The sequence below is a fragment of the Hyaena hyaena genome, unplaced genomic scaffold, assembly GCF_003009895.1.
Source record: "Hyaena hyaena isolate Hyena2069 unplaced genomic scaffold, ASM300989v1 scaffold_0, whole genome shotgun sequence".
Lineage (NCBI taxonomy): Eukaryota > Metazoa > Chordata > Mammalia > Carnivora > Hyaenidae > Hyaena > Hyaena hyaena.
Window position 1 is genome coordinate 10,139,293 of NW_024080632.1, and position 14,715 is coordinate 10,154,007.

Below are 14,715 nucleotides of genomic sequence, written 5' to 3' on the forward strand. Positions count from 1 at the left end.
GAAGTGGGAACAAATGAGACGATTTGGCTCTAGGCAACGCGGGGTCACACTATTTGCCCTTCTCTAGTAACGGGCGGAGTTTACCGCGATGTCCCTGGGAGAACCCAGAATAAAGTTCTCTCACCAGGCTGCCCGAAACAAACAAAACGGACTATTAAGACATCTCCGTGGAAAAGCCAGGGCGCGACGGGAACGCGCAGCGCCCCCACGCTGGGACGCCATCGGACTCACACACCCGCTGCACCCCCAGCGCGCCGAGGGTCGGGTCCAGTCGCAGGCGCCACGTCCTCTGACGGTGCTTGCCGCTGAGAACGGCGGAGCCCGGGGGGGCTGTGTTGAAGTTCAACAGTTTTCAAAGATGGAAACGGTCCGTGAAGTCCAGCAGCTGGACCGGAACGCACCCGAGATCTACTTTTCCTTGTTGAACAGGGGTGCTCACGTGTGGTCAGTGTGAGAGCTACCAGCTCTGCTGGAGGGAACAGTTAAAGTTCTGCTTCCCCTTGCTGACTCAGGGTGACCTGGGGGAAACACGTCTGAGCGCCCGCAGGTGAGTGGGGGCTGAGGCTCGTGGCTCTAGGTGTTATTTTTTTTTTTTTTTTTAATATTTTATTTATTTCTAGGAGAGAGAGAGACAGCGTGAGCAGGGGAGGGTCAGAGAGAGAGGGAGTCACAGGCTGAAACAGGCTCCAGGCTCTGAGCTGGCAGTCAGCACAGAGCCCGACGCGGGGATCGAACCCACGAACCGCGAGATCATGACCCAAGCGAAAGTCGGACGCTTAACCGACTAAGCCACCCAGGCGCCCCGGCTCTAGGTGTTATTTAAGGCACGGGCCACAAAGACACCGGGCAGCTCCGGCAATGCCACTGAGGGTTTTAGATTAAAGGGGACAAAAAACATTTATCTGACGGGTCAAGATCGGGAGAGTAAGTTCACGCTTATGCCCCACGCTGACTGATATGAGGATAAATTTCAAAGAGCCGCCTTTCAAGCTAGTTTTCCCTCTCTAAGGCAAGTGCAAAGCATCAAAGTAAAATAATTACCTTCTCTGGCCAGATGCCCAGGTGGAAGTAGAGCCTGGCTTGCAGGAGGAGCAGCTGCACCTGGTCCGGGTACATCGCCAGGTAGAGATCCAGCGAGTCTCGCAGGAGTTGGTAGGACTGGTCGATGCCTTCCCTAGTTGGGGGAACCAATCACGGCCTCACTTTCTGCTTGCCTCGCAGCTCAGACCCTCGTTTGCAAGACCCAGGTTTTATAAGTAAGGGACACAAAGCCACACACCTTTTTGGATTCTGATACTTCCTCTCTGTTCGGCAAATACTCACAATGATCTTAATAATAATAATAATAATAATAATAATAAAAAAAAGCCCCAGAAGAAATGTTAACCTTTATACCCCACTTTGGTGATGAGCATGAAAGCCATAAGCACTTTTGGTAACACTGCACGTAATTAAAAGTAAGTCCTGACTGGGTGGAGCACAGAGGCCTCGTAGGGCGGTACGACTCTCTGCACAAAAGCACAAAGGTGGGTACGTCACTGCGCGTTCCCGCAAACCCACAGAACATGCGGCACCGAGAGTGGAGGCGAGTGTTAACTATGGACTCTGAGGGTGACCCATCCGTGGGCTCCAGCGGCTGTAACTAGTGTCCCACTCTGATGGGGGATGTTGGGGGGGGGGCGGGGGAGGATGAGAATTCTCTGTACTTTCTGCTCCGTTTTGTAACGAACCTAAAAAACACATTCTACTTTAAAAAAACAAACGAGTCCACCATTAGAGAACTATGACTACAGCACACAATCTTCTATTATTCCTGTAAGACAAGTTTCTTCGGGCTCAGAAGTGAAACGGGTTCATACTTTTGTCTGTCTTCTTATCTAAGTGATAGAAACGTATAAACCAAAAGACGACAAACCACTGGGACCGGAAAACATCCTGCCCTGAAAAATAAGCTTTACGGGTCTCAAATATTCTGGTGGCTAAAGAATGCATTCAGTGTCACAGAAAACCTGCACGAGTCAGCTGCAGGAGTGTCAGTCACCCGGCACAGCCTCAGCCAGGACAGCATTCCGTCACAGGGCTGAGTTGCTCTCCACGGCGGGCAGACAGCCGCAGACGGCCCAGCTGTGCCCATGGCATCTAGAGCTTGGCCGCATGGCAGGGAGGCCCCAGCACAGCCCTCTCTGCAGGGCAAGCAAGCCGGGCCTCCAAGACACGCACCTTGCGGGAGGGCCGGAAAACCACGAAGACCTTACCGCTTTCCCAGGCTTAAGAGGTTCCCCACCATTCGCTGTAACACCTTCTTCACATTGACCACGCCGTACAGCGCCGCCGTCACGTGCTGGCCGATAAGGTATTCACACTCCTTCACCGTCAGCTGCTTCCCTTTCCCAAAAGCGTCTATGTAGATGTAGTCGAAGATGTCCAGGGTCGCCCTATCCAGACAGCGCAGGCAGTCAGCCAAATCCAAACCAGAGCTGAACGAGGCAGTGTCTAACATCCCCTCCCCCCGCCCCGCAAGAAGCTCAAATTAGAGGCTGAATATCAACACACCAGCATTTCTACTTAAAATATTAAGGCCTCGCCTAAAGTTTAAAATCGGACCCTTTAGACATTCCCTGCTGTGTTATGACTAAAGGACACAGATGTTTAGGAAACAGCACTGATGTATGCTGTCACACATAGTTCTGCGGGGAGATTAAGACAGATCAAACCAAGTTTAAGAGAACACAAGAGAATTTATTGACCTAGTCTACAAGACGCTCTATCCGAAGCTGGCTGGGAAGACCCGAGGCACTTTAGGATTCTGCAGATTAGCAGGCTTACCGTCTGTGGGCCCTGGGCCCCTGGGGCTGTGGGGAGAGTTACAGAGCCCTGGCCTGGCCAAGGGTCCTGCCCCCAGCTCTGCAGACATGCCCCGGGGATCACCCAGGGCTCAGCCTGGGAACCCGGCTCCTAAGCAGACAGCTGAGCCCCTGCACTCCCCCATGCCACCCCTCCCAGGAACCGTACTATTGCGGGGGAGGGGGGGGTGGCCAGAGCGGAGCCGTGGGAAGAGGTCACACGAAGCAAGTCCTCACCACCGTTACCGAGAACATTCTCAGAGGACTCCTGGGGGATTGAGGTGGGTCTTTGTTTCAGGGACAGTTGCGTTTTTTCTTCCTGAGTGCTAACTGTTCCACTTTGATCTTATGTCCACTGCAAAGCATGCAGGAGACTTTCTCTTGGGCTGCTTAAAAAACCCCAGATTTCTTCCTAGAGTCATACTAATATATTTCCTGGAGCAAGACAGAATGTTCCAAAAAACAAGAGAGTCTCTTCTACTCTTTTTGTGAGTTTAGGAGAACCACACAAATTCACACAAATTTATAGACAGAAATCCTAAATAAAATAGGAGCAAATCAAATACAGCAATGTATTTTTAAAAATCCGTATGATTAAGACAGATGTACCCCAAGAATGAAAGGATTAAGTGAATGTTAAAATATTTCAGCACATATGGAGAAAAATGTATTATTTTATCAGTAGACACAGAAAACAGATTTTGGGGAAAAAAAATTGAATGCCTACTTATTAATAAAACTTAAGCAGGGGTACCTGGGTGGCTCAGTTGGCTAAGACTCCAACTTTGGCTCAGATTCTATCTCCTGGTACATGAGCTCAAGCTCCACTTCAGGCTCTGTGCTGAGAGGGCGGCGGGGGGAGCCTGAGTGGGATTATCTCTCTATGCCCCCTGCTCCTTGTGGGATTCTCTCTCCCTCTCTTTCTGCCCCTTGCTCACTCCCACCCTCTGTAACCCTCTAAAACACAATAAATTAATTTTTTAAAACTTAAGCAAACTAGGAATTTAGAAGGGAGCTTTGATAATCTCAATGAACGGAAATACTCCAAACATGCTTGATGATGACGTTTTAAAAGCTTCTACCTAAAGTCATACCCAAGACCAGGGTAGCTGCTGTCACTATTTCTACACAACTTCGTGTAAGAGGGCCCCGCCACCAGAGTTAAGTATAAGAAACAGATGTGCAGGGGCACCTGGGTGGCTCAGTTGGTTAAGCGTCCGACTTCGGCTCAGGTCAGATCTCATGGTTCATGGGTTCGGGCCCCACATGAACCATGCGGGGTTCAGATTCTGTGTCTTCTTCTCTCTCTGCCCCTCCCCCACTCATGCTCTGTCTCAAAAATAAACTATAAAAAAAATTAAAAAAAGAAAGAAAGAAACAGACATGCAAGGGCTAGAGAGAAAAGAAACAAAACTGTCATGATTCGTAGGCAATATGACCATCTATACTGGAAACCCAAAGGAGTTGACAATTAGCTCTAGTAATTTATTCAGCGAAGGAGATGACTATCAGATTTATACCTAAATATCAATCATATCCCTAGAAGCCATCAATACTTAAAAAATGTAATTTTAAAAATTACCATTTACATTAGCACTAGAAATTTAAGGTACTTAACAAAGGAGTCTACTAAGAAAGACTTTCATGAAGAAAACAAAGAAATCTTTGTGGGGGTATACAGGACAGCTCACATGTGCAGGGAGGTGTACGTTCGCAGACTCAGTAGTGAAACACCGACAACACTGCCCATAGTAGCTCATCAATCCAATCCAGAGGGAGCTCTGGTGCCAATTAGCACCCTCTGGGCTCCTCAAGGAGGCTGGTGAACAGATTCTAAATCTACAGAAGAGCAAGAGCCTAAAAATAGCCAAGGAAATTTTGAAGAACTCGCTGGGGGGGTCTGACCTAGCAGATACTAGTGAAAGATAAAGCTACAGTAAGTAAAACAACGCAACGCGGTCTTGGTGCAGGGACAGATCAGGGGCCGAGGGCATGAGGAACATGGGTCCAAGCGAGGAGAGGGCCTGTGGCCGAATGCTGCTTCACAGGCTGTGCGCCCCCACTCTTCTCACCAGCCTCCTGACTCCTTCGCTCTGAGGACCCAGCCAGGGGCTCAGGGCTCCTTTCTGCCCGGTGCCTGGGGCACTGACAAATTATTTCGCTGCTCATGTGCACTATTCGTGTACACTCACTGTAGCCCCAGGAGGAGAAATGGGACTGTTACCATGCACACCTGTGCCCAGCAGTAAGTTTCTAGGGCAAATAATATGGTAATTGCAGTTTTAAATGCTTTATGTCATGCAGAGATCCTTGGTGGATTATTACATGGGCATTTAAGAATTATTTTTGAGATATTTGGGGAAATTGGTGTGGCTTATTTAGGGCGAGAGAATGGACTGAGAAAGCATACTTCCTGTTTACAATAATGGAAAATGGGTACCTGCTACCCAAACAGCCATGCCATAGACATTTAGAAAAGGGTATCTGGAAAAGAAGGTCGCCCGTGCCTACCCTTTAAGGAAATACACACACGTAATGAACTATAAACATCGGCATGGAAATAACAGAACCCTGCAGGTAACTGGCGGTTATCTCTGCAGAGGACAGGAAGAAGGAGGGGATGAGGAAGAATACCTAGGCTCCAGCTATACAGGTTTTATTTTTTAAACTAACGGGTAGAGACACAGAGACAAGTGACACCTCTCTTCTAGGCGTGCTTCACAAATGCTGCTAGGTGTGTAACGCACTGGGCCATCTCGATCCTCCAACCACTTGAAAAACCTGTGCTCCATTTTCACAGAGGAGGAAACCAAGGCTCAGAGGAAGCCGAGACTTCAAAGCTCTGCTCATCACTCACCAGAGGATATTACAAGGTCATTCAAAGAACAGGATACAATTAAATAACTGTTTCTTTTTCCTCTAAATGGCACATTTATTTTTATCTTTATTTTTGAGAGAGAGAGAGAGGGAGAGAGAGAGAGACAAAGCACGAGAAGGGGAGGAACAGAGAGAGAGGGAGACACAGAATCCGAAGCAGGCTCCAGGCTCTGAGCTGTCAGCACAGAGCCCGACGCGGGGCTCAAACCCACGGACTGTGAGATCACGACCTGAGTCGAAGTAGGAAGCTTAACCGACTGAGCCACCCACACGCCCCTAAATGTCACATTTAATGAGAAGATAGTTCTGACTATTTGTGAACGATTTCTTTCACAAAAGCGAGACTACAGCTGAAAAGTTTTCTGTCCGACAGGACACCAAATTTAAAGAACAAAACAGAACTTAGTGACCTGGTCTATAAAATACACATCAGTCACAGATCGTATCTAAAAGGAACATCACTGATAATAAGAAACTGAGCATTTGCTTTGCACATGAGTGAAGAACACAGCTACCCTGCTCTCTCCCGCCCGCCCACCCCCCCCCAGGGGAAGGGAGGAAGGGGGAAGGTTTTATGGAAGACTGCAGAGTAAGACGTTCTTTTAAGAACTCTTTGATCTAGATGGACTTAACAGATATATTCAGAACATTCCCTCCTAAAAGGGCAAGATAACACATTCTTTTCAAGTGCATGAGTGACATTCTCCAGAACACATCACATGTTAGGTCACAAATCAAGCCTCAACAAATACAAAATGACTGAGATAGTACCATGCATCTTTTCTGACCATAATGCTTGAAACTTGAAGTCAACCACAAGAAATAATTGGGAAAGACAACAAATACAAGAAGGTTAAACAACATGCTACTAAACATGAATGGGTCAACCAGGAAAAAAAAGAATAAACAAAAAAATACATAGAAATCAATGAAAATGAAAACACAAAGGTCCAAAACCTCTGAGATGCAGCAAAAGTGGTCCTCAGAGAGAAGTATATAGCAATACACACCTACCTCAAGAAGTAAGAAACATCTCAAATCAACAAGCTAACCTAACACATAAAGGAGCTAGAAAAAGAAAAACCCACAGAACTAAAGCCAGCAGAAGGGAAATAACAAAGATTAGAGCAGAAATAAATAATACGGAAACTAAAAAGACAACAGAACAGATCCAGGAAACCAAGAGGTGCTTCTTTGAAAAAAATTAATAAAATTGATAAGCCTCTAGCCAGACTTAGGAAAAAAGGGTAAGGACCCACATAAATAAAATCACAAATAAGAGAGGAGAAACAGATTTACAAACAATTAAAAGACTGTTATGAAAAACTATATGCCAACAAACTGGACAGCCAGGAAGTAATAGATAAATTCTGAGAAGCATATAAACTACCAAAACTAAAACAGGAAGAAACAGAAAACATAGCCAGCAGACCCATAACCAGCAAAGACATTGAATCAATAGCAAAAAACCTCCCAGCAAACAAAAGTCCAGGGCCAGGTGATTTCACAGGGGAATTCTACCAAACATTTAAAGAAGAGTTAATATCTAATCTTCTCAAACTATTCCAAAAAATAGAAAAGGAAGGAAAACTCCCCAATTCAATCTATAACGCCAGCATTACCTGGATACCAAAACCAGATCAGACACCACTCAAAAAGAGAACTACAGGCCAATATCCCTGAAGAACACAGATGCAAAAATTCTCAGTGAAATACTAGCAAACCAAATCCAACAGTTCGTTAAAGGAATTATTCACCACAATCAAGTGGGATTTATTCCCGGGTGCCAGGGTAGTTCAATATTCACAAATCGGTCAACGTGATACACCACATTCACAAAAGAAAGGATGGGAACCATACGATCATTTCAATAGATGCAGAAAAAGTTTCTGACATAGTACAACATCAGTTCATGATAAAAACCTTCAACAAAGTAGGTTTAGAGGGAAATACCTCAACGTTGTAAAGGCCACACATGAAAAACACACAGCGAATATCATCCTCAATGGGGAAAAACTGACAGCTTTTCCTTTATAGTCAGGTAAAGACAGAGATGTGTACTCTCACCACTGCTATTTAACACAGTACCGGAAGTCCTAGCCTCAGCAATCAGACAACCGAAAGAAAGAAAAGGCATCCAAACTGGCAAGGAGGAAGTCAAACTTTCACTATTTGCAGAGGACATGATATTCTATGTAGAAACCCAAAAAAACTCCACCAAAAAATTGTCAGAACCAATACACAAAGTCAGTAGGGTCGTAAGATACAAAATCCACATATAGCAATCTGTTGCATTTCTACACGCCAATAATGAAGCAGAAAAAGAGAAATTAAGGCATCAATCCTAGTTATAGTTGCACCAAAAATCGTAAGACACCTAGGAACAAACCTAACCAGAAACATTGATGAAAGAAAGTAAAGACACAAAGAGACAGAAAAACATTCCGCACTCACGGACCAGAAGAATAAATAATGTTAAAATGTGTAAACTACCCAAAGCTATCTACACATTTAATGCAATACCTCTCAAAATACCAGCAGCATTTTTCAGAGAGCTAGAATAAACAATCCTAACGTTTGTACGGAACCACAAAAGACGCCGAATAGCCAAAGCAACCTTGAAAAAGAAAAGTAAAGCTGGAGGCATCACAATTCTGGACTTCAAGCTATCTTGCAAAGCTGTAGGGATCTAAACGGTCTAGTACTGACACAAAAATAGACATTTAGATCAGTAGAACAGAACAGAAAACCCAGAAATGAACCCATAACTATATGGTCAATTAATCTTCGATGAGGCAGGAAAGACTATCCAATGGAATAAAGGCAGTCTCTTCAACAAATCGTGTTGGGAAAATTAGACAAGCAGAAGAATGAAACTGGACTACTTTCTTACACCATTCACAGAAATAAATTCAAAATGGATGAAAGACCTAAATGTGAGACAGGCAACCATTAAAATCACAGAGGGGAGCACAGGTAGCATCTTCTTTCTAAACACATCTCTAGAGCCAAGAGAAACAAAAGCAAAAAATAAACTAATGGGACTTCATCAAAATAAAAAGTTTCTGCACCGTGAAGGAAACAATCACCAAAACCAAAAGACAACCTACAGAATGGGAAAAGACAGGTACAAATGACAGCTCCAATAGAGGGTTAGTATCCAAAATAGATTTTAAACACTCATAAAACTCAATACTACAAAAATAAATAATCCCAATAAAAATGGGCAGAAGACACGAATAGACATTTTTTCAAAGAAGACATACAAACGGCCAACAGACACACGAACAGATGCTCATCACCACTCATCATCAGGGAAATGCAAATCAAAACTACAATGACATATCAGCTTACACTGTCACAATGGTGAAAGTCAACAACACAAAAAACAACAGGTGTGGGTAAGGATGCGGAGAAAGGAGAATGAACCCTCGCACACTGTTGGTGGAAGGGAACGCAAACTGGTGCGGCCACTTCAGAAAACAATATGAAGGTTCGTCAAAAAGTTAATTTAGCAATCACATTACTAGGTATTTATCCAAAGAATACAAAAATACTAACTCAAAGGGATACATGCCCCCAATGTTTATAGCAGCATTATCTACAACAGCCAACTTATGGAAGCAGCCCAGGTGTCCATCAACTGAAGAATGAATAAAAAAGATGTGGTATGTTTACAATGGAATATTACTCAGCTATAAAAAAGAATAAAATCTTACCATTTGCAAGGATGTGGATGGAGCTTGAGGGTATTATGAGAAGCGAAATACATCAGAGAAAGACAAATACCACATGATTCTACTCATATGTGGAATTTAAGAAATAAAACAAAGGGAAAAGGAAAAAAAACCAGAAAGGCAAACCAAGAAACAGACTCTTAACTACACAGAATAAACTGATGGTCACCAGAGGGGAGGGGCGTGGGGGGGTGGGGGAAACAGGTGATGGGGATGAAGGAGGGCATGTGTTGTGAGGGCACCAAGTGTTGTACAGAAGCGTTGAATCACCAAATTGTACACTTGAAACTAATATTACACTGGACACCAACTAACTGGAATTTAAATAAAAACTTAAAAATCAAAAGCAAGGCTCCTCTTTAGACCAAAAAAAAAAAAAACTCTTTGATCTGATCTGCTTTCCAACAAAAGGACTTTACGATCCACCTAAAACCTTGAACTCCCAGTCCTATGATTTTTTTTTTTAAGTTCATTTATTTTGGGGCACCGGGGTGGCTCAGTCGGTTAAGTGTCCGACTTCAGCTCAGGTCATGATCTGGCAGCTCATGAGATCAAGACCCACATCGGGTTCTGTGCTGACAGCTCAGAGTCTGGAACCTGCTTCAGATTAGGTCTCCATCTCTCTCTGCCCCTCCCTCACTCTTGCTCTCTTGCTCCAAAATACATCAACTTAAAAAACATTTTTAAGTTCATTTACTTTAGAGTAAGAGAGAGTACACATGTGCAGTAGGGGAGGGACAGAGAGAGAGGGAGACAGAGAATCCCAAGCAGGCTCCAAGCTGTCCGTGCAGAGCCAGACATGGGGCTTGATCTCAGGAACGGTGAGACCATGACCCGAGCAGAAATCAGGGGTCAGACCCTTAGACACCCAGAAGCCCCTCTAGTCCTACTCTTTTTTTTAATGTTTATTTATTTTTGAGAGATAGAAAAAGACAGAGAGGTGAGGCAGGGAGAGGGAGACACAGAATCGGAAGCAGGCTCCAGGCTCCGAGCTGTTAGCACAGAGCCCAACGTGGGGCTGGAACCTATGAACAGTAAGATCATGACCTGGGCTGAAGCTGGACACTTAATCAACTGAGCCACCCAGGCGCCCCTGGTCCTAGTCTTTATAGTTACTTACAGATGACTGTAAACTCCCATGCAGTTTTAAGCAGTAACACAGAAAGATCCAGTGCCCTCCTCCCAGAACCAGAGTACGGACACTGATGGCCAAGGAACTAGCCAGCTGCCCACCACCAGTGCTCTGGTTAACCTCCGTTCAGTTACTCCACTTCCTCATACACAGTGGGAGTGAGTCCCAAGGGCCAATCACAACACGGCGTAGGTGGCTCACCCTTCTGCACCTTGGCACCACCTTAACAAGAAGTGACTGGGGAAGTTGACAGGTTCCAGGGGGACCCCCAACTGCCGGGCAATTGTCAAGTAGAGCAGAGACATGCTGATCGGAATTCCTGTTCTGCGAATCAAAACCTAAAGGAGAAAAAAAATCCTTTAGCTTCACAGAAACGAAACATACCTTTTCATACCTTCAAAGCAAGTCCTTACTAGGCACTCACTGTGCATATGGAATGACACTAGGTTTTGTGGCTTAAGTGGAGGAATCTTTGCTTTCTTTAGATCAAGCGTCTGCAAACTGCAGTCCGTGGGCCAAGTCCACCGTTTGTTTCTGCACGGACTGCATAAGAGCTTTAAAAGTTCTTAGTGCTTAAAGAAAAGTCAAAAGAATCCTGTTTTGTGACACATTAAAAATTACATAAAATTCAAGTTTCTCTGTCCATATATACGGTTTCATTGGAACACAGCCACACCTGTTTGTTTTTGTGATGCCTGTGCATCCTTTCAAGTCCAATGGCAGAACTAAGCCCGTGGGACTCAGAGCCTGCCCGGCCCAAATGCCTGTTTGGCCCTTTACAGGAAAAGTCCACAGACCTGTGATCTAGGATGTTCTTCTGTTGTTGTTGTTTCATAAGTTTCACTTATTTACTTTGAGAGAAACAGAGAGAGAGAGAGAGAGAGAGCACAGGTGCACGCAAGTGAGCAGGGGAGGGGTAGAGGGAGAGAGAGAAAATGGCAAGCAGGCTCCGCTGTCAGCGGATAGGCTGTTCATCCCAAAAGAATTTAAGGCCATTTCACAGAGTGTATAAAATATGACAGAAAAAAATTAAGGTAGCATACAGAGCAACAGAATAGATCTAAACACAGTGCCAAGAAGAAAGCACATAAAAACTAAATATAGATTTGGCCAAAATGGTTGGCCAAATTTCCTCCAACCCGTTTAGAGGCCAGTGCAGAAAAAAGACCCAATTAGTTTCATAGCTTAGTGTTCATAAGATACAAATTAAACAAACAACGTCAGAGAAATATGTATTTCTGGACAGGAAATTATCTCAAGGGTTTTCACACAGAGAACACTAAAAAGAAATAAAAATCCACAGCAATATCCTGAGAGTAGAGGCAAAAGTGAGTTTCACTGGGCACTGAGAGATGAAAAGACAATGTTATCTGTGCTCCAAAACTATACAATTTGTCAAAAATGAGCTTTAAAAAATACAGATGATTATGTTTCAATACACCCACATTTACCTGGTGCATGTATAAGTTTAGGGCATTATAATAATCCATTCGGTTCCCCTTAAACTTCAGTTGGTCATAAAGGACGTAGTTCATGGCGTCCAGCACCTGGCTCTGGAGTTCTATCTCCATTATCATGGAGGATTCACCTGAAACACAGAGAACTACTCTGAGGACAGCAGCACGCGCGAGGCTGTGACCAGCATCCCAAACAAGCTGTAACGCGCAGACGCTGGCCACGTCTTCACGACTACCAGCAGGCGCTGCCACGCCAGGGCGGAGAAAAGCACATGAATTTAGTCTTTTACGCTTTTGCAGGTGAACATGTGGCTGGGGCATTAACTGCTTTTTCGGTGACATAATGGAAACACACCACAGAATTTCTCGCATCAACCCACTGCTCTGCTAGGGTTTCTTTTGCAAATACAGCTGGATCCAAAGCAATTCCACACCTGCCTTGAAGGACAAGCTGGGGTGGCGACTATTGATGCCCCTCAGGGTTTTGCAGACGAGCTCTACGATGCTGTCGATCTGGGCCTGGGTGTCTTTGAGGCTGATGTCAGAGAGAGGATTGCAGTACTGGTCAATATACACGGCACCTGAAAATAAACGGGAAATTACTGAATAGGTTCCGTTTTCACCCTCTTCCTAGTAGTTGGTCACGCAGCGCAGACACCGAGGGCTGTTCTTCTTTCCACCGTCCTACCAGATAAGCTTCCTCCGTGGGTGCCGGACCCCGCTGCTAATCCACGGCAAAGGAGCAACAGTCTCACAACAAAGGAGTTTACACACGTTATTTTAAAAAAACAAAAATAAACCAAACTCTCACCCAAAGCTTATGGACTCAAGAGATCACGTGATATGCAGCAGATTGCCAAAGTCTATTGGAAAGACGAATAAAAGCTGTAAGGGAGACCTTCCCAAGAGCTCTGAAAAGCTTAATGGTGTAAGCCACGTTCCTTTACTTAAACAAAATATAAAAGCCGAAAGCCCTCACAATGACGTATTTCTGCAAACTGTACCCCTCAAGGGTGAAACGGTAAAAGAACTTTGGAGACAACTGTACTTCTGAATTACACAAACAGGGACACTCAGGGGATGTGTAGCTGAAGACTCACACAAGGAGACAGTCTCTTGAACATCACTGCTCTGCTCTTTACTACCCTAGGCTCTTTTCTTTCCATTTCTTTTCTTATTTATTTACTTATTTATTCATTTATTTTCTTATTTATTTATTTATTTTAGAAAAAGAGCATCCCAAGCAGGCTCTGCCCCAGCAAGGGGAGAGCCTGATGAAGGGCACCACACAGGGTTCGAACCCAAACTGTGAGATCATGACCCCAGCCAAAGTCAACAGTCATATGTCTAAATGAATGAGCCACCCAGGTGCCCCTACCTTAGATTATTTTCTAACCAGATGCCAAAGGGCTAACTTGATCAGTTGGTTATAAGACATTTTTAATTGGGAAGCTGCAGTTATTACTTACATGTCATTTTATTTATTTTTTATTGTTTTATTTATTTCTGAGAGAGAGAAAGAGACAGCATGAGAAGGGGAGGGGCAGAGAGAGGGACACAAGAGTTGGAAGCAGGCTCCAGGCTCTGAGCTAGCTGTCAGCACAGAGCCCAAAAAGGGGCTCGAACCCACGAACTGTGAGATCATGACCTGAGCTGAAGGTCAGGACTTAACCAATTGAGCCACCCACCAGCCGCCCCTGTGTGTCATTTTAAATTCAAGTCATTTAAATTCAGTTCGGGATCTTTACCCCCTACTCAACACCCGAGAGGAGCTGAAAGCAGCAAACACGAGTCCCAGACCCCAGTCCCAATCTTGCCAGGGGCTGGCTCCTGGACTTCCCTGGGATGGAGTTTCCTCACCTGCTGGCTGCAGAACTTCTCCAGAGTCCATGCCGTCCTGATGCTACGATTCCTAGACTTCACTAATAGTATCAGATTATTCTTGTCATGATCCTGGAGTCAACTTCCTGCTCAACCACTTAAAAACCTGTAATGGCTACCCAGTGCCTACAGTACAGATTTGGAGGACTTCTAGAAAATCATGTTACTTTGTTATTTGGAAGATGAAGAAGAAGCAATCGTCTTTAGAAACAAGCCATAGAAAACAGACCCTGTTAAGTTATTCCTGACTGTGGAATGAACAGAAGAGTGGGTGACTCTCAACTCCAGTACACACAGAGAACTCCAGGGTGGTGAGGCTGTTGTGATTTTAATCGACTGAAGCAGATTTTTCACTTCCTTCTGGATATGAGAATTTTATGCAATCAGCAAGAATCCACACTGGGCACCGTGGAGTATGCAGAGATCACAATAATGTTAAGGACCAGGGACACGGGACACTTAATGCCCGCATCTAAAACAGACACCGCGCCACGGGCTACTAGTCAGTGCTACTGCCTGTACTTCTCCTGAGGGGAGTAAGATCTGCACACGTTACGGCAGTCAGCAGAAACTCAACGGGAGTTAAAATGTGACCTGAGCTCTCGTGGGCAAGCAGGACTGAAGAGGGCGGTCCCACTAATGAAGACATGAAGCCAGGAGGGAGGACAGTACTGGCTGAGCAAAGGGTGTGTTTTGGAGAGTGACGGGGAAAAGTCTGGGACCAGGGGAGGTCTGGATTACGGAAGGCCCCCAAAACCAGGCAAAGGGTTCATTTAAAAAAAAAAAAA

The 14,715-nt window shown here is 44.9% G+C and overlaps 1 protein-coding gene across 3 annotated transcripts in view; it reads right to left on the bottom strand.

Annotated features, from left to right (window-relative positions):
* The window catches only part of FBXO21 (F-box protein 21), a 45,001-nt gene that overhangs the window by 19,266 nt on the left and 11,020 nt on the right, over nucleotides 1–14,715 (bottom strand). For all 3 annotated transcript variants that reach the window (XM_039229510.1, XM_039229426.1, XM_039229355.1), the window contains 5 exons: nucleotides 12,481–12,627; nucleotides 12,041–12,177; nucleotides 10,791–10,927; nucleotides 2,256–2,435; nucleotides 1,042–1,174 (listed from right to left, as the gene is read on the bottom strand). In XM_039229510.1, the coding sequence (XP_039085441.1) occupies nucleotides 1,042–1,174; nucleotides 2,256–2,435; nucleotides 10,791–10,927; nucleotides 12,041–12,177; nucleotides 12,481–12,627 (734 nt within the window). The remainder of the gene's footprint in view (nucleotides 1–1,041; nucleotides 1,175–2,255; nucleotides 2,436–10,790; nucleotides 10,928–12,040; nucleotides 12,178–12,480; nucleotides 12,628–14,715) is intronic.